The 19,514-nt window shown below is 42.6% G+C and overlaps 1 protein-coding gene across 1 annotated transcript; it reads left to right on the top strand.

Annotated features, from left to right (window-relative positions):
* The first annotated feature begins 988 nt into the window (after positions 1-988).
* Positions 989-18,129, top strand: LOC142492683 (BRO1 domain-containing protein BROX-like). The gene is made up of 11 exons (XM_075595549.1): positions 989-1,137; positions 1,894-1,990; positions 3,681-3,776; positions 4,742-4,814; positions 6,151-6,256; positions 6,829-6,918; positions 8,494-8,579; positions 9,920-10,001; positions 12,205-12,355; positions 13,568-13,727; positions 17,470-18,129. The coding sequence occupies exons 1-11, from the start codon at positions 1,020-1,022 to the stop codon at positions 17,554-17,556; spliced, it is 1,146 nt and encodes a 381-aa protein (XP_075451664.1). The 5' UTR covers positions 989-1,019; the 3' UTR covers positions 17,557-18,129.
* The last annotated feature ends 1,385 nt before the right edge of the window (positions 18,130-19,514 follow it).

The following is a 19,514-nucleotide window of genomic DNA, read 5'->3' as shown; positions in this document are numbered from 1 at the left end:
GCTCGCGCCCCCACCCCATCTTATCTCGTCTCCGGCGTCAAATGATGCAACGGGGTCAAACGCAACGTGACCCGCAGTGAGACAAGGTAAGAACTTAGAGGCCTCGCGCCGTCCCCCGGCATTTTATTTAAATGCTTTGGGGAAGAACGCGGGGCCCCTGTAAGCTCCGCACCCCCCAGTTTGTGCCGCCCTGTTCTAGGGGATACCTGGTGTGTAACCACGTCAGTGGAGTGCTTTACTTCGGTCAGCTAGAGGGTTGGGGCGGGCATGTGATTGCTGCTTTTAGCTCCACAAACCCTCCGGTTCCATAGAGAGGAGCAGTGCACCTATGGGTTTTCTCCATTTGTATTTCTCTAGCTGGTAGCTACACCAGTATCTAAAAATAGCGCAGTTTAGCTCTGGAGGAGCCCAAAGTTCGAATCCTTTAAAAAAATATATATTATATTTAAAAAAATTAAAAGCAAGTGGAATTGCGGCTTTACATTGTTTACAAAAGGTTGTTTTTTGGCCTGTGATGTGGGATTGCACCGTTTCCTAGGAATTCAAAATGTATCTGGATTACAGGATTTTATGACACTTTTTTTAAAGTTTTTTTTTTTTCTATGTGATTCATGGGTTCTTTAAGGTGGCAGTCACTGACATCTGTCCTATACAATGTGCCGCTGACATTACTTTGGCCCTAGGGTGGACATTGTCTATAAATAACAATTGCAATCACAAATGGCCCACTGAAGACCTTTAAAAATAAATACAGATGTCTCCAATATATTACTCTAGATTTCATTTTTTATGGCTCTTATAGTATATGCATGTTTTAAGCTAAATTTAATAAAAGGTATATTGTCTGCTTTAAGTACAGATCATGTTGCCCTGAGATTTTCTTTAAGATATAACAAAGAAATCGCAGTCATTATAAACTGGTACTTATGCATGGAGAGGAAAAAAAGCCGTTCCTAAGCTGCTGTTCTGCTCTCAAAAGGTATGGAATGGTTAAGTCAAAAATAAACTATTTTTCACATATGTTCCCCAGTGATTTAAGAACAACAAGAGCACGTCTGCTGGATCTATTCACAGATCCCACCTGCAATCATGAGATGATGAAAAATGCCACCGATTCCTACTTTTCCCTGTTACTAGGTAAGAAGTTGGCAAACGTTTGTGATTTAGTTGTGTTGTCCTACAATTAGAGATGGGTGACATGTTTGCAGAGATTTGAATCCACCAGCGGATTTGCAAGTTCCTTCGATCTGCGAATGTTCGCAGATCACTCTCAAAAAGGCAGATCCATTTCCCCCCCCCGCCCCTCAATCACTGAAAATCGAGAGAGAGAACATGCAGAGACGTGCTCAACAAGGAGCACCCCTGGGAGATTAGCTAATGGGATATGCAAAGACCTATCCTGGCAAGCCAGGTCCGAAGGAAGGGTGTACTGTCAGGCCCAACAGGATCAAAACCCACAACCGCTGTGATTTGAAGCACAGGTGTCTCTATATGTTGTTTAAACAGAGGTTTCAGGGGCTATGTATGGTGCTTGTGACTATACTAAAACTCCCTCTCCCGCAAAAGCCGTATTTCAGGTTCTGGGCGAATTGGGGTTTTTAATAGTCCACAATCGGATTTAATATAAAAATCGATGGCGGGTTTCACAAAATCCTGCCGAACTGAATCCGACGGAGGATTAGATGTATCCGCCGGAATTTTTTTTTTTTTTTAGTGCCCAATCTGCCTTTGGATTTCCTCGTGCGAATCGGATTTTAGTTAAACAAATGTGCGGATAATTCGCTGATTGGATTTTGGCCAGTTCGTCCATTTCTCCCTCCGATATGTTGCTAGTAACACCACCCAACATAGAGGTGCGAGAGGTGTGTTTATAATGAGTTTTTAATATTTAAGGCTTCATCAATTCATTGGATGGAGGTACACAGGATACCAAGCTGCGGTACATCCAGAACTTCAAGTGGACGGACACATTGCAGGGCAATATACCCAGGTACAAGATACTGAATTGGATTCTTGTGTTACTTTTGTTGAAATTAGCTGCAGTTCAGGGGTGGCAAACTTCAGTCCTCAAGGGCCACCAACAGGTCAGGCTTTCAGGATATCCCTGCTTCAGCACAGGTGGTCAATAAGACTGAGCCACTGATTGACAACCTGTGCTGAAGCAGGGGTATCCTGAAAGCCTGACCTGTTGGTGGCCCTTGAGGACTGAGGTTGGCTACCCCTGCTGTACTTTGAGAGAAATATCATCACGTGAGCAGATGATGGAAGTGAGACGCATTTAGTAAGCCGCGGTCACAATTTTGGCACCGGTTTGTGCTCGAGACGCTTCCCACTGTGATCACATGAAATCTTTCATGTTTGGATCAGTAGCCTTTGTTCATGAAAAGCTAAACAGAGGACGGGAGAATGTAACTGTTTCCATTAGCTGGTATACAGAAACAAGCAGTATACGGGGGGGGGGGATCCCTGAGTCTTTTGCAAATGGATTTATTTGCAGGTGCGTGACCATATATGTAAAAATGACAATACAAATAAGCAGCACACTGTGCTAACACCAGTAACAATCGTTTGTCACAAACTTATTTCTTCATTTTTCCAATTTAAAAAAAAAAATGTTTATTTATATAACTGACAAACCTTATCTAAGTAATCATTGATTCCTCTATTTAATCCTAAATATTTACTGCGCCTTTGTAATCCTAACCCAATAGCAACGCGTTGCGGGGTCCCTTGGCAGTGTACGTCTGCGCAGTTACACTAACACTGATGTTTACTAACTTCAGACTAGTTGATTGAAGCCTTAAAAAAAGTATTTATACATTAGCTTTTTAAATAATTTTTGCCAGTTTTATACAGACTACTTATGGTCACTTGATATTTACTGAAAACAAAGGCGCATTTATAAGATTTGAGGAATGATTCCTAAATACTTGCACTTGTCTTCCCACGCCCCCAGTTGTATCCTGTGGACGCAATGACTGCAGTTAGTTCACGTGGTTCCTTTGTGACACGGTGCCCGAGCGCATCTTTCTCTGGTTTAATAATAGTGTGAGGTGTCTGTTATTTTGCGCCGGTTGTCTCATTAAGATCATTCCCCGTAGACGGATATGTTGCTGGCTAAGCCAGGGGGGCTCAACTCCAATGCTCAAGCCCCCCCAAACAGTCAGGTTTTCAGGATATCCGTCTTTGACTGAGCCTCTGATTGAGCCACCTCTGCTGAAGCAGGGATATGCTGAAAACCTGACTGTTTGGGTGGGGGGCTTGAGCATTGGAGTTGAGCCCCCCTGGTTTAGCCAGCAACATATCCATCTATGGGGAATAATCTTCCTCATTTGCACACAATGCGCGTGTGCTCATCATGTTGTTACTTGTAATAAATCTAGCTGCATTCGGGTGGATCCTCTGTGACAAGACACAGGGCCAAAAATCCTGTGATCTATAAACTCGGGAGAAACCCGTGCATTACAGGAACACAAACCATGTTCTGGTTACTCGCACTTTCTCGATTGTAATGATACCACGTTGGTATGTTTAGGGAGGAAAATCACGAGTGTAACTTTCACTTCTTGGCTTTTCCGTGACACACGTTGTCTACAGTGTGGTGATATTGTAAAGGTTTATTAGAGTAAGTGATACCAGTCTGTGAATCATCATATCGTATAATAATCTTTTCTGTTTAGTGCTCAGCAAGATGCTGTTTTTGAGCTTGTGTCAATGGGATTCAATGTAGCCCTTTGGTATACGAAATTTTCATCGCGACTGGCTGGGAAAGAAGAGTAAGTATGTTAGTGAATTTCCACAATGTTCCATGGCAGGAGAGGCCATCTCCAGTCCTCAAGGGCCACCAACAGGTCAGGTTGTTATTCTGACAGCCACTGATTGAGCCACCTGTGCTGAAGCAGGGATAGCTTTAAAACCTGACCTGTTGGTGGCCCTTGACCTGTTCTGTTGTTTCCATTGAGACCCCCTGGAACAACAATTTAATTTTAAGCCAGCTTCTGTAGAGTGGTTAGTAATTGTATAATATGTGCTGGCGGTGTCTGTAATGTTACTATGTATTACGCCAGCAGAAAAGCCATTTTAGACATACTGTACCATCCCTACTCTGGGCCAGCTGGAGTCGCAAGGATATTCCTTGCACTAGTTTACCCTTTACTGCTCTGCTCGTCATTGGTGGGGCTTTGTATGTATCAGAAACCTCACACACTTGTGCACTTTGCTGCAATTAAACTATGAGTGTAAGTAAGCTTTGTGTTACCGCCTGTTAGGCTACGCTTATAGTGCCGCCGACGGTCGCTGGAAAATCAAATAGAGATGACTTCCAGCGATCGCGACCAATCAGTCGCTCTGTCGTGTCGCGCTTACTATAAGCGCATGCGGCGCCGCTCTCGCCGGCTCTATAAGAGCAGCCTTACTGGAAAACCATAGTTGCTGTACAGTGATGCAAAGGTAGCACAGTTTTAAGGTAAACAGACAAACATTATGAGAAGGATTGTCGTCCCGGGGGACCTAGTCCATGCCTTGCAGTGTGATATATGTGGCCGTAGGTGCAAATCATCAATTTCATTGAGTGATCAAAACTCAACTATTACACCCCCGAAGACCTTTCATGGCATCTTTATGAACCTTCTTAAAACCAATGTGTCCTTATTTATTAAAACATTTGTTGTGTGTATGTTTGTGTGGGGGGCCACCCTGCTTTTTGTACAAGGTTGAAAGTTAATTGTGTGACCTGTTGCAGCATTACAGAAGAAGAGGCAAAAGAAGTTCACAGAAGTCTGAAAGTAGCAGCTGGGATTTTCAAGCACTTAAAGGTGAAGACGGCTGCTCTCCCATTTCTGCATTGTATGCATTAGCTTCCCAGCCTGTGTTGTGCAGTATACGTATTGTTGATTTGGACAATGAGCATGTATCCTTTTTTGCAAACTGAAGGTTTTAACTGTTCAGGATCTTAGCCGGGAATCAAATGTGGAGATTATTTCCATTCAAGGTGTTTTACGTTCAGATGAGAGGTTTTTGGTACAAAGTATTAAATAATTCCTTCTGTTCTTCCATTTGGCCAATTTTAGTTTCAGCTAGTGCCATATTAGCCATTATAATCCATGCATAATAGTTATGAAATTGACTCTGGAACATAGTTGAACTTTTTTCCCCATTTTTATGGATTTTTTTGGGCCAGGATTCACTAAGCTCCGATATGGGTTCTGGCTGTATGATCTCGCGTTAACTTCCATTGACTTGAAAGGCAGTTCATGCACGATCACAGTACGATACCCCATATTGCACCTTGGTGAATCGCCCTCATTGTCATGTAAAAAAGGCTGCAGCACAAATCCAACTGGAATCTTCTTTATTAAAGTGGCAGACTGCTCTGGTCGCCAGTTTTTCAATCTTTTTTTGCGTTTTATCTTCTGTATCATTCCAAAGCTGTGTTTTTTTTTTTTTTTTTAAATAACTATTGCTCTGTTCAGAGATCTAAGTGTTTGAAATATAAAATGCCCCAAAACCCAGTGCAGTCTAAAAGTTATCATAGTAACCTCCGTGGTTAGAGAGGAAGAAAATCGTGATTTGTACCCCCTTTTTCTTGAAGCAGGACCTGCATAGGGGAAAACATATGAACAACTTTTTTTGCATAGGTTTCTGTGTCCCGACTGTCACTTACCTAATCTGTCTGAGATATCACGATAGAGTTGGGCAATATACTAATATGTTAGTAATTACTCAATAATAAAATAAGTCTTATTTATAAAAATGTATTGTCGCAAAACTACTGTCCGCCACCAATAGGGATAGTTTGGACCTGCATTTTGACACGGCAGCCTCATAGAATAAAATAAGGAGGCAGCACACCTGTTTGGTTGAATTAATTCTGCAGATCAATGTCAAAACAGCTTGCACAAATCTCCACCATTTTATTGGGGGGTGGGTGTAACAGTGTTTCATGCTTCACAGGACCCCGTGGCAGTCCCCACTTAGGACAGAGTTTCTCCTATTGCCAGTAAGCGGGCAGTCAGATGGCAGAATAGGGTAAACATGATCTGCAGGGAACACGGCTACAGCGGACGTAAGAACCCAAGTACTGTATTTTGAGGCATCACTTACATGTCATAACTGGGGCAACTACTAATCATGTATTCCTTTTTGTTTTAGGAAAATCACATCCCAAAACTTATAACTGCGATAGAAAAAGGCAGAGATTTAGAAAGTCGCGTAATAGATGCCTACATCATTCAGTGCCAGGCAGAGGCACAAGAAGGTGCTTAATGCAGAATCTCTGTCTTGTTTTGTGTGTTCAGACGGCTTCTGTTGTAATATAAAGGGTTTGCCATTTACTACCATGAGCTGAAAACGCCCGTATAGAGCACTGCAGCATATTGCATAAATAAACATACTTTTGGGGGAAACTTCCAACATTTTAGCAGTGATTTGAAATGTAACCCTTTTGCTGCCAGTAGGATTTTCAATGCATTGAATCCATTAAGCTTTAAAGAACTGTACATTAGCAGTATTTCATATGTTTTCACAAGATTCCAGGCTAGTATAATTATGGTATTTACTGCTGCTTTAGATGAACATAATTGCACATGTTTATTGGTGATCTGACTTGCTAACAGTCTCATCAAAATGTATAACCAACTTAAAATAGAAATGGATTGGAGTGATGACTTTTTAAATTGGATATCATCTACATAGAAGTTTGATGATGGGCTGTCATCTTGCAGGTGTATTTCTCCCGACATTTCATTTATTTCTGCAGGGAATAATTGCAATTTTATTTTTTTTTCATTGGAGGATGATCTTTAAATACCTTCTATTTCATGTTCACAGTGACCATAGCGCGAGCAATTGAACTGAAGCACAATCCGAGTCTAATAGCTGCCCTGGCCTATGAGACTGCCAATTATTATCAGACAGTTGGTAAGTTGATAAGGTGAAATAGTTAAACATGAGATGTATTAAATGGTGCTTATATTAAAGTGGCTGTACCTCCTTGTTTCTTTTCCAGGTTTGAAGCAGGGGGGTCTCTGGAACTGAACCGCATTGATTTCCGCTCCGGGGCCCCTGTTTCCCGACATACTTACATCTGAAGTTACTGCCAGTAGCAGCTCTGGTTGGGCACAGAAAATGTCTGTTTAAAGGTCCCGCGGCCAATAGGAAGCCGCGACATCATCCCTTGCGGCTTCCTATTGGCCCGCATAACACAGGACATTTATACAGCAATGAGATACCGGCATCACCTTCAAATGTACATATCTCGTGGGACAGGGGGCCCCCGGAGCTGAAATTAATGCGATTCAGCTCCGGAGACTTCATGCCACATAGGGAGGGGGGTGGGTGGGGGTCTTTATTGTTTTTTTGTTTTTTTAAGGCAGGGCTCCTTTAAGGCCCGTTGACTTGGTCTTAATAAGCTCTAAGGCCTAGCACGTTTCAGTAAGGGTTTATGCTCCCTGCCTATGCATATCTCCACATGACTACAGGCTTTTATTCTCCCTCTTTCCCTCCCTCTTCTCCTCTCCTCTATATAAAGAACCTGAGAAGTTTTAGGAGGGTGCGACTGGCTCTGGCTTGGATGCACTTCCATCGCTTTACATATAGGTGGCAGTGTTGATTTAAAGATGCAATAACCAATGTATGGTATTGTTTACAATTTTACTGATAAAATATGGTAGCTAGTAAGGCTGACATTGTTGATAAAGTAAAAACAAGAGAACAAAGTCCCAATTTATCAGTGCATCAGTGTCTTTTTGATATGACAAGATATAAGTCCAGATAATCCTGTTAGTTGTTTAGGACATACATGTTGTTGTACACCTGTGAGTTTATAAAAATGTTCTATGAACATAAGCTCATATAAGGGTGTGTATATACTTTCTCTTTGACAAAGCGTTATCGTAGCACGAAACGCGTCAGAGTACCCCTGCCAACCTCCAATGTTGTCACCCTCCTAATAAAATGTATTTTTAACCCCATGTGGTTTGCTTGGACCCAGTTTTTGTACAGGCTGTGCTCCGCTTTTTGCTCCTTCACTGGACTCTTCCTTATTGACAAAGTAGACATGACGATACACTGCTATAATGCATATAATAGACGTTAGAAACCTATTGTTTAATACATTTACATGGTCAGCTTTTTTGTTTTTACCAAACTAGCTTGATATTTTACAGTATAGTTTTTCAAACATGAAACCATTCAGATTTTAGAAATGAAGGAAAGAGGACAGGTACTTTTTTTTTATATTTAAAAAGAAGTCTAAGTTTTTTGTTTGTTAATGATGATTGAATATCAGTGTCTTAATTTAAATGCCATTTTCTCTTAATATTGACCGTGGAGCAAATCTACTGTTGGCCATTTTGAGTCCGTCATTTTGGGAATGATGCCATTAACTTTAAGGTTGAATGGGCAGAATTTCTATTTATCCAGCAAAGTCAAACTTCATTATTACATCAACTTGTTTTTAACAATTGTTGATTTTTATTTTATTTGGATCTATAGACCACACACTGTCCAGCCTGGATCCTGTTTGTATAGCCAAGCTGAGAAAGTACACCCAGCTGAAAATGTGCTTTTATATGGCTTATGTAAGTAACTGTGTTGAGCAATGTTTTGTCACATTGACTGGCGTGAGCGCTTCTGGCATGGATATTTGGGAGACCTCCTTATTTTTCACTGACTTACATTTGGATTAGAGAACTTTCATCAGGTTGAAGTAGAAAAGTAAATACGATGTCGGATAGTTGCATTAAAAACCTGAGTTGGCTCGGGCCCACCGAAGTAGATTTGTGTAATACTGTATAACAATATGGCTACTATTGTGATAAAAAATAGTCAATATTGACTTATTTTAATTTATTTTAGTGATACTAATAGCAGTCAGCCTTGGATGTTAGCAACATTTATTAAAGGAGAAATCGTGTGTGTGTGTGTGTGTGTGTTTGTGTGTTTTTGTGTGTGTGTTTTTGTTTGTGTGTGTGTTTTTGTTTGTGTGTGTGTGTGGTTTTTTGTGTGTGTGTGTGTTTTGTTTATTTTATTATTACATTACACAGGGTTGAAGCAGGTCTTCTCCGGAGCTGAACCCCATTAATTTCAGTTCCGGGGTCCCTCTGCTTCCGAGATACAGACCTCCAAAGGTGGTGCCGATATCTCAACAAAGTTTAACGCCCCCACGTTACGCGGGCCAATAGGAAGCCAAACCTGATGACGTCATGGCTTCCTATTGGCCCGCAGGGTGCGAGAAATGTAAAACTCAACCATTACATGAACCCTGGTAGCCAAGCGGAGCCATTTAAATGGCATTTAAATGTCTCTGTCCTCCGGCTCTCGAATATTATGGCCTCTGAAATGTGTATCAAAGAATGAGTTGAAACATCATAAGAATTGTTAAAAAAAAAAAAAAAAAAATTCAATGTCAATGTCAATTCATGCAACTGCTGATGTCAGTTCAGTTGCAAGAAATGGGTTAAAAATCCACACCGGAAAGCATAACAGGACTTGGATAAAGGACACATGTTGCTTGTGGTGGGATCACTTGGTTGTGATTTAAATAAGAACACTGTGTTGCAAGCTTAGATTCCGAGGAACACGACTGTAAATATTTCTGGAGGTGAACGTTCCTCGTAGGTAGGGTTTGGGTCGGAGGACATAGAGGATTTCAAGTTCCTGGGACTCTTCATGCAGCTCCTGGCACCCCTGGTGGATTTCCCATTAGGTCTGATAGGCCCAGGTCTAAGCCGACTGAATTTGGGGGCGGCATGCGTACGCATGCGCGATTGGCACTTGCATGTACTGATTACGCTATCTGTGCTGAAGCAGGGATATCATTAAAACCTGATCTATTGGGGGGGGGGTGGGTCTTGAGGGCTTGCGTTGAGAACCCCTGCCTTAACCGTTGCCCCTGAATGATATCTGTTTCTCTCCACAGTCATTCTGCTATCATGGTCAGACTTTACTATCCAGCGATAAATGCGGGGAAGCAATAAGGTCACTGCAAGAAGCCCAAAAATGTGAGTACAGGTCTTGTTGTACCAGCTGTAGAATAAGTACAACAGTTACGTGGAAATGTAAAACAGATGCTGGTTAGAGCGTCCATTTGCTGCTTTTATGGTTTCCGCACCTGAAGCCAGGCCTGGGTTGGTGGATAGAGCACCACATTCTTGTAAATAAGACTCTGGTGACCGCAGAAAAATGTTTGTGCCAGTTCAGAGCTGCAACCGTGCAAAGTAATCTTGCCCCTTACAGGTGCCCTCCTACATAGGACCAAGTACTGTATACTGGGTGTGCTAAGTTGAACCCTTTTGCTGCCAGAGTGGTCTGCAGTGCATTGGGTAATAGGCGATCGATGACCCTTTTCCTGGTATTGTTTAGTAAACGTTGAAACCTGAAGTTTACTGCTCTTCAATCCCCCTAATACAGTCCCATATTGTGTGGTTGTTGCAGGCCACGTGTGAGTAAATGGGATTACCTGATCATTGAGGTAGAGGAAACAAGATTGACATAATCCAAATGCAATAGAGAATTTCCAGTCTTTAAAATGTTTATTTGTCCTTTTTGATTTTCATACATTAATAGCCTGATTTTAAACCACTGTCTGGTCCTTTGTAGGACTGCACCTTTTTTAAAGAGCATTAATGTGTTTCCCTGAAAGTTCTTGCTCGCATGTGCATTTCATTGATTGTATGACATTAGATTATCAGCGCAGTCTTCCTGTGTTTTGTAACATTGGCTGCCTCGCCCAGTGCTGCGTACCCCGACAGGGTCAATAGGTACAAGCAATAAATAATGGTCATAATCAGTGTTCGACAAACCTATACATTTGCTCGCCCCGGGCGAGTGGATTTAACATCGTGGCGAGCTCCTATTGGCCCACCCAGCACACGTGTGGTACTAGGTGGCGAGTAGATTTTTTGGTGATTTGTCGACCACTGGTCATAATATAAACCCTCTTGTTCTCAAGTGCCTCACAGTTTCACTTGAGAATTATTCATGCTGCCATCTCTGGGGTGGAATACAAGCATCACATTTCTGGCACTTCCTCACTGCAGAATCCAAACAGGGTGATAGGGATAAGAAACAGTGTGATTAATTATTTACCAAATTACTGGTAGGCTTGTTAATGCCCAAGGAGATTAATGCAGCAGAACAGGCTACAATTGTGTCTTACATTAAAAAAAATGTATTACAGGATAGAATCAGAGGGTCTCCGGTGCTGAACTATGCAATTTCAGCTCCGGACACCCCCTTCTTCCAGGGACACTTGCCTCGTAGTTGCTGCCAGTATCTCGGCAGGGAGGGAAATAGTGTCTGGGAAGAGGTCACAGCGACCTCCAATAAAGATGGCACTAATGGAGCACACGGCGGGCTAGGTAAAACTTGGCGTCAATCATACCCACTAGGGGATCCTGCTCTTACCTGCCCGGAGCAGGATTTCTAATCATTGCCTTAAAGGCATTTTGCCTCACGTCCTATTGCCTGCTCTACCTTCCTGGCTTTTACCCTGAGCACGATTGTATGTTTACACTTGTATGTGAGACTATGATTTTCTCACTGTGTTTATCTTCATTTTATGAATCTGTATGAAACGCTACGGGTGTCTGTATCTCTGGAAGTAGGGTGTCCCCGGAGCTGAAATTAACGGGGGGTCCGCTCCGGAGACCACCTGCTTCAATCCTGTAATGAATTAATTTGTTTAAGCAATTCAGCCTGTTCTGGTGCTGTAACTTGCCCCGTATCACAACAGATGTAAGTGACCGGAATTGAGTATACAAGTTTATATGTTCAATACCAATCCATCTACCACTGTTTCACCCCTCCTCCCACATAGTACTGGCTCCTCCATGCGGTTAAATTACATTTACTTCTTAATGGGGTTATCAAAGAATAAAGGCTGTTTAATGTGTATTGGAAATATATACACACACACACACACACACACACACACACACACACACACACACACACACACACACACACACACACACACTCACTCTGTTTGGCAAACCTATACATTTGCACGCCCCAGGCGAGTGGATTTAACATCGTGGCGAGCTCCTATTGGCCCAAGCAGCCACGTGTGGTACCAGGTGGCGAGTAGATTATTTTTTGGTGATTTGTCGACCACTGCATATATATATATATATATATATATATATATATATATATATATATATATATATATATATATATATATTTATTTATTTTTTCGTACAGTTTACGGTAAGGCGGAAACGTTGTGTAAAGAATATGGTCAAACAAAAGGTCCTGGAACCACGGCAAAACCTTCAGGACACGTGTTCTTCATTAAGCTCGGAAGCCTGGTTAAGAACACACTGGCAAAATGTGAGCGAGAGAATGGCTTTATGTAAGTAAACGCCAACACATACCCCAACAGGTGACCCACACAGCTGGGTCCTGATATATTATGATGTATTGTATCTTGACATATTGTGACGGCATTACCATTGAGCCCTAGCTGTATAGGACATGGGTTGGGCAATCTGAGGTAGTAATACAGTTATGTCTGTAGCTTCTGAGAGACATATTTACTTAGCAGTGTTAAACTGTAAATAAGCCATAAGGTGCCTTACTGCTGAGCACCACTTGGTAATTATGTATCTCTATCCATTGTTGTTATTGTTCCCAATTAGCAAACGCTTTAAGATTCCCCGGAACAGAGATATTTTATATGCAATTTCTCCCCATACGTTCATTTTTATCCGAGTGTGTCTTCCTTTATGTCGTGCGTCCCTGAATATGACTAAGAATGCTATATATACAGAACAGGTAGATTGCCCCAGAAGGTTACTATCTCATAGGTTTAAAGGTGACATACTGGTACATTGAATATTACCTTAAATTGTAGTCAAGTTATCATCTTGTTCCATGTTTCCTGTCTGTTACTGATTTGAGGGCTGTTTTTTTTCAATAAGCTTTTACAATTCCTGCAAAATAAATTTCAAGTCTGTCAAAGTGTGACAGTATTGCTAGAGGATGGTGGGAGCTTGGCGACTAGAACAGGCAATCCTTCCTTATTTGATCTCTCACATTAAGGTTGCTGTGAAAACAGTACAGGCATACCCCGCATTAACGTACGCAATGGGACTGGAGCATGTATGTAAAGTGAAAATGTACTTAAAGTGAAGCACTACCTTTCTCCCACTTATCGATGCATGTACTGTACTGCAATCATCATATACGTGCATAACTGATGTAAATAATGCATGTGTAACAGGCTCTATAGTCTCCCCACTTGCGCACAGCTTCGGTACAGGTTGGGAGCTGGTATTGCTGTTCAGGACGTGCTGACTGGCGCATGCGTGAGCTACCGTTTGTCTATTGAGCGAGATGTACTTACTCGCGAATGTAATTAAAGTGGGTGTCCTTAAACCGGGGTATGTCTGTATAGAACTTCACTTATGTGCTCCATCACGGACCTCTCCAGCTTTACTCTTCCGTTGGTAATATTGATATCTTAACCTCTGGGCAGGAAAAAGCCTGATGTGTACTTCTCCGCGCACTTTGCTTTCTTTCTGTATTGTTAGTTCTTCAATAAACACATGCGTTTGTCTTCCAGTTATTTCCAGAAAGTCCCACCAGAGGCCCCAGAACTGGTGCTGAAAGCCAACTATGGGCTGGTAGAGCCTGTGCCTTTTGAATTTCCTGCGTTAAGCCCGGTGTGGACTGAAGAAACACACGCAGCGTTCGATCTAACTAAACGGCCAAAGGAGGATAGTGTACGACACACGTTCTTAATCCTTTGTGTTTTATTCATTTTTGCTAGCCACAAAATGCTTAAACTGTAGGGAGTTTACCAGTCTTCCAGCTTAGGACACAGCAATACCCTATTGCTAGACATAAAATACCACAAGATGATGATCCACATGTCCAGGAAAAATATCACATTATAGTTGTTGCCAAGCCATTTATGCAATTGATTTCATCTGATAAGCGGGTATGAACTTAATACAAAACGCCAGCAATGAGGTGAGAGAGAACCATTACACATTACAATTCATACCTAAATCACTGTATTGTATTGTATGTCTTTATTTATATAGTGCCATTAATGTACATAGCGCTTCACAGTAGTAATACACGTGGTAATCAAATAAATAACAGATAATATAAACAACAGATCATGGGAATAAGTGCTTTAGACATAAAAGTAACATTAAGGAAGAGGAGTCCCTGCCCCGAGGAGCTTACAGTCTATTTGGTAGGTAGGGAGAACGTACAGAGACAGTAGGAGGGAGTTCTGGTAAGTGCGTCTGCAGGGGGCCAAGCTTTATGTATCATGTGTTCAGAATATCCACAGTGTTATTTATATGCTTCTTTAAGCAAGTGTGTCTTAAGGTGGGTCTTAAAGGTGGATAGAGAGGGTGCTAGTCGGGTACTGAGGGGAAGGGCATTCCAGAGGTGTGGGGCAGTCAGTGAAAAAGGTTTAAGGCGGGAGAGGGCTTTAGATACAAAGGCGGTAGAAAGAAGACATCCTTAAGAAGAACGTAAGAGTCTGGATGGTGCATAACGAGAAATTAAGACTGAGATGTATGGAGGGGCAGAAGAGTGTAAAGCTTTAAAAGTGAGGAGAAGAATGGAGTGTGAGATGTGGGATTTGATCGGAAGCCAGGAGAGGGATTTCATGAGGGGAGATGCTGAGACAGATCTAGGAAAGAGTAGAGTGATTCTGGCAGCGGCGTTTAGGATAGATTGTAGTGGAGGCAGGTGAGAGGCAGGAAGGCCGGACAGCAGGAGGTTACAGTAATCAAGACGGGAGAGAATGAGGGCCTGAGTCAGAGTTTTAGCAGTCGAGCAACAGAGGAAAGGGCGTATCTTTGTTATATTGCGGAGGAAAAAGCGACAGGTTTTAGATACGTTTTGAATGTGAGGGGCTAATGTGAGAGAGGAGTAGAGTGTGACACCTAGGCAGCGTGCTTGGGCTACTGGGTGAATGATCGTAGTTCCAACAGTGATGTGGAAGGAGGTAGTAGGGCCAGGTTTGGGAGGAAGTATGAGGAGCTCTGTTTTAGCCATGTTGAGTTTGAGGCGGCGGAGGGCCATCCAGGATGATATAGCAGAGAGACATTCAGAAACTTTGGTTTGTACAGCAGGTGTAAGGTCAGGTGTTGAAAAGTATATTTGTGTTTCGTCAGCATAGAGGTGATATTTAAACCCAAAAGATGTTATTAGGTCACCTAAGGTTTAGTAATATGAGCAGAGTGTAATGACCTCTGTCTTTGGCAGCATGGAGGTCATCAGTTATTTTAGTGAGGGCTGTTTCCGTGGAGTGAGCAGTGCGGAAGCCAGATTGTAGAGGGTCTAGGAGAGAATAGGTGTTGAAAAAATGGAGCAAGCGAGAGAATACAAGACGTTCAAGGAGTTTAGAGGCAAAAGGCAGGAGGGAGATAGGTCGATAGTTAGACAGATGGGGTCAAGCTTGCTGTTTTTGAGCAATGGTATAACTGTTGCATGTTTGAAGGAGGATGGAAAGGTTCCAGAGCAGAGGGAGGAGTTAAAAATGTGTGAGCGTAGGGATTATAGTAGGACCAAGAGGTTTTAGGAGATGGGAGGGAATTGTCTAGAGGGCAGGTGGTAGAGGGAGAGGAGGCGATCAACAGCGACACATCCTCCTCTGAGACAGTGGAAAAAGAGTCAAGGAAGGCAAGAGGAGTGTTAGGAAGAGGTGTAGGATGGGAGGAAGAAACAGAGGGGATGTTCTGACGTATGGATTCCACCTTTTCCTTAAAATAGTCAGCAAAGTCCTGAGCGGAGATGGAGGAAGGAGAGGCAGCTAAGGGTGGTTTGAGTAGAGTATCAAAGACAGAGAACAGTCGGCGTGGGTTAGACTTGTGCATGTTGATTAGTGAAGAAAAGTAGGCTTGTTTAGCTTGCGAGAGGGCAGAGTTGAAACAGGATAGCATAAATTTGTAGTGAAGGAAGTCTCCGAGAGTATGAGATTTCCTCCAGAGGCGTTCAGAGGAACGAGTGGAGGAACGCAGCATGCGCATGTGGGAATTTAGCCAGGGTCTAGGGTTAGAAGGGAGAGGGCGGCAGAGAGAAAGCGGGGCATGTAGATCAAGAGAGGAGGACAAGGCAGAGTTGTAGTTCCTGACCAGGTTGTCGGGGTCTGTAGCAGAGCTGAGAGAGGAGAGGGAGAAGCGAAAAGTGGACTCAGCCAGGTAAGTGAATAGAGCGCAGGTTTCTGCAGAACCTGGGGGTAGATGGAGGTGGAGAAGGGGAGAAGCGAGATAGAGAGAATGAGATGAGGTGATGGTCAGAGAGAGGAAAAGTGGAAATTGAGAAAACGGAGAGAGAGAAGTTTTTAGTGAAAACCAGATATAGGTAGTGGCCATCCTTGTGGGTGCTGGCTGCAGTCCACTGTTGAAGGCCAAAAGAAGAGGTTAGAGAGAAAAAGCAGGAAGCCCAAGGGAGAGAGGGGTCATCAATGTGGCAATTGAAGTCCCCAAGGAGAAGAACAGGGGAGTTTGAGGAGAGAAAGAAAGAGAGCCAGGATTCAAAGTGAGCGAGAAAGGCAGAGGGGGGATGAGTCGAGGTAGGTGGGCGATAGATGACCGCCACATGGACAGGGAGAGGAGAGAAGATCTGGACAGTGTGAGCCTCAAAGGAGGGAAAAGCAAGAGATGGAGGAATAGGAAGGGTTCTGGAGGAATAGGAAGGGTTCTGTAACGGCAGAGAGAGGAGAGCAGGAGCCCCATGCCTCCACCCCTGCCATCAGTGCGCGGAGTGTGGGAGAAAGAAAGGCCACCATAGGAGAGGGCAGCTTCCAGAGCAGAGTCAGACTGAGTGAGCCAGGTCTCAGTTATAGCAAATAGGAGCAGAGAGTGTGTGTATGCTTACATTTATGTATATAGCACCAACTATTCTAGATCGAATACTTGCAAACAGTCACTGAAATAGAAAAGTAAATGTTGGGTGAAAGGTCCCATACAATATCAAGGTACAAAGGGAAGCATGTTTGATGGAGAGAAATGCTAGAGCAAGATCTCATACTTTGAGTCTGGAGAGACGGAGGCACCGGGGTAATGTAAGGGAAATACTTCTTCACCGAAAGGGTGGTGGATTCATTGAATAGCCTCAACACAGAGTTGGTAGAGGCAAATACAATGAGGGAGTTGAAATGCTTGGATAGACAGGCACAAGACTATACTAAACCGAAACCAAAGAATCTCAAATAGGGTCTGATGTTTTACAGCGGGTAGGAGAATGAGCAGGCCATTGCTGAAAGGGGTTCTTATCCGCCATCAACCTGCACGTTTCTAAGTGGTGTGTTGGGACAGAGAGCAGTATTGCAGTATAGCAGTATAGAATTGTATTGACCTCTGTAAGGATGCACCTGTATTAGTCAGTCAGGATGGTGCTTGGTACAGTTGGGGCATGTAAACCTCTACAATACTATGTGGCATTTCTCTGACTTTCTAATGCTGAGATACCGTATTAACGTGATTTTCATCTCTTCAGGCTAAACCCAAAAAGGAAGAAGAGGTGAAACCAGTGAAGGAACCAGACATCAAATCACAAAAGGACAGTGGATGTCAGATCTCATAAACAAGACAAGTGATGGTCTCCCTCCCTAAATCAATAATGGTGGCTAGAGACCTTATTCCGCACTACTTACTTCTGCCGGCAGGTTGAGATTAAAAAAACCTCAATGAACAGTAGTTAAAGTAGCAAATCCTGAATTGGTGGGTGGGTTACAGTATGTCTGTGTACTGTATTATATGCTTGTTTAATGCACTGGCACTACGTAGGGAGCCATTATACAATACTTCCTAATGTATATCTTTCTACAAATCATAGAAAATCAGGATGTCTGATTTCCTAAACAGAAACCCCTACCGTTGATTATCTAATGTCACCCTTTAACTAAAAAAACATAGTAATCTTACATATATACAATAGATTTGTAAATATTTAAAAAACAAAAACAATATTCTGACTTTTTAATGGCACAAACTAAATGCACAATGCGTACTTTGAAATATATATATATATTATTCACCTCCGTGTGAATTTTTTTTAGCGGTCATGGCTTATTACATTCCTGTAAGATAAGAGATGGTCGTTGATTGTAAATGAAGCTGGTTTCCTATACTATAAAAGATAATGTCTTTATTGTAAGTTCTATTTCTTTTCCAGTTGCTAAATGAAAAATGATATGGATGATGGGATTTGACTGATCTATATTCGCCTGGGCCTCAAAATAGGGGGGTGCTTGTTAATCAAGTGTTTAATCCTCCTGTGGCCCTGCCCCCATTAGAGGACCAGTACATACAGTCGTAATATCACACACAAGGGATTAGAGAGAGGAAATGAGACCACTCCCATGTCTCCGCTCACCATGTTTATATACTAACCTTAAATTATTTGAAATACGTATTTACTGAATTTTGTAAGAAAGGTGTCAATCCCCTAGATTTAACACCTGAAACATGTCTGCCAATGGTTCATTGTGGCCGAAGGAAGGACTGCATCGTTTAAAGCGTATTCCTGCGGTGTATTTTCTTTTAATATGGATTCCGTAGTTTCGAAGAGTCCTGTGGCTCTCCTGGCCATGCAGTTACTGCTTTCATGTTCTTTGGTTCATCAGTGAATGCTATAAAATTGTGATCATTTTAAAAAACGAGTGTCCTGCTTATGTTCTGAACACAGCCTCTGAGTTTGGTTAAATATTGAAGTCCTTTCCTTTATTACACCATGGCTTTCTTGATCTGATTTTCAGGATAAAGTGTGTGTTCTCTGTTAGGCATGTCTCTTACTGCTGTGATGCTACAGTGTCATAGGATGCAGGCAGCGAAAATGTATGAAGTAACACAGACTGAATAAGGTATGAGGAAGCCAAAAAGGTATTTCCTCACCAAGTAAGACATTATGCCACACTCTGAACTGGAACGTTGCATAAAATACTATATAAAATAAGAAATATATTTAACATGTGTCCAGATAAAAGGGTATGTTTGACCTCCTGCCAGGAAAAGTCTACTAGCAGAGAGTATTGATTTAAGGTATCGGCTCTGCATGCAGCCGATATATCATCAAAGCTTGTTTCAAAATAAAACAAAGGAAACCCATCACGACTTTACAATAACAAACATTATAGACTAAAGCTGTTCCGGGCATTATCCTATCAGTAATGACCTGGAATTTTTGGCACCCTGCCAAGTTTTTCAGCCAATCGGCTTTAAGTTCTCATTCACAAAGAGTGAGATCATCTCTCAGACAAGGGAGGTTATTGGACAGGAGGCAGCAGCAAGGTCCTGACTCCTCCCCAACCCTGCCTGCAGCAAGGCACGGACTCCCCCACCCTGCCGGCAGCCAGGCACTAACTCCTCCCCCACCCTACCTGTAGAGCGCTCCGCACAGGTGAGTGAGGGGAAAGGTCTGTGTCTGTGTGTGTTTTGTGGATGTAACGGGTGTCAGCAGTGTGTTTTATTGGTGTGTGTGTCTTCTGTTGGTGCGTGTTGTGGGTGTTGAGGGGCAGCAGTCTGTTTTGTTGGTGTGTGAGT

The sequence above is a fragment of the Ascaphus truei genome, chromosome 4 (assembly GCF_040206685.1).
Source record: "Ascaphus truei isolate aAscTru1 chromosome 4, aAscTru1.hap1, whole genome shotgun sequence".
Taxonomy (NCBI): Eukaryota; Metazoa; Chordata; class Amphibia; order Anura; family Ascaphidae; genus Ascaphus; species Ascaphus truei.
The sequence above is the reverse complement of the archived record's forward strand: the minus strand, read 5'-3'. Positions and strand labels throughout refer to the sequence as shown.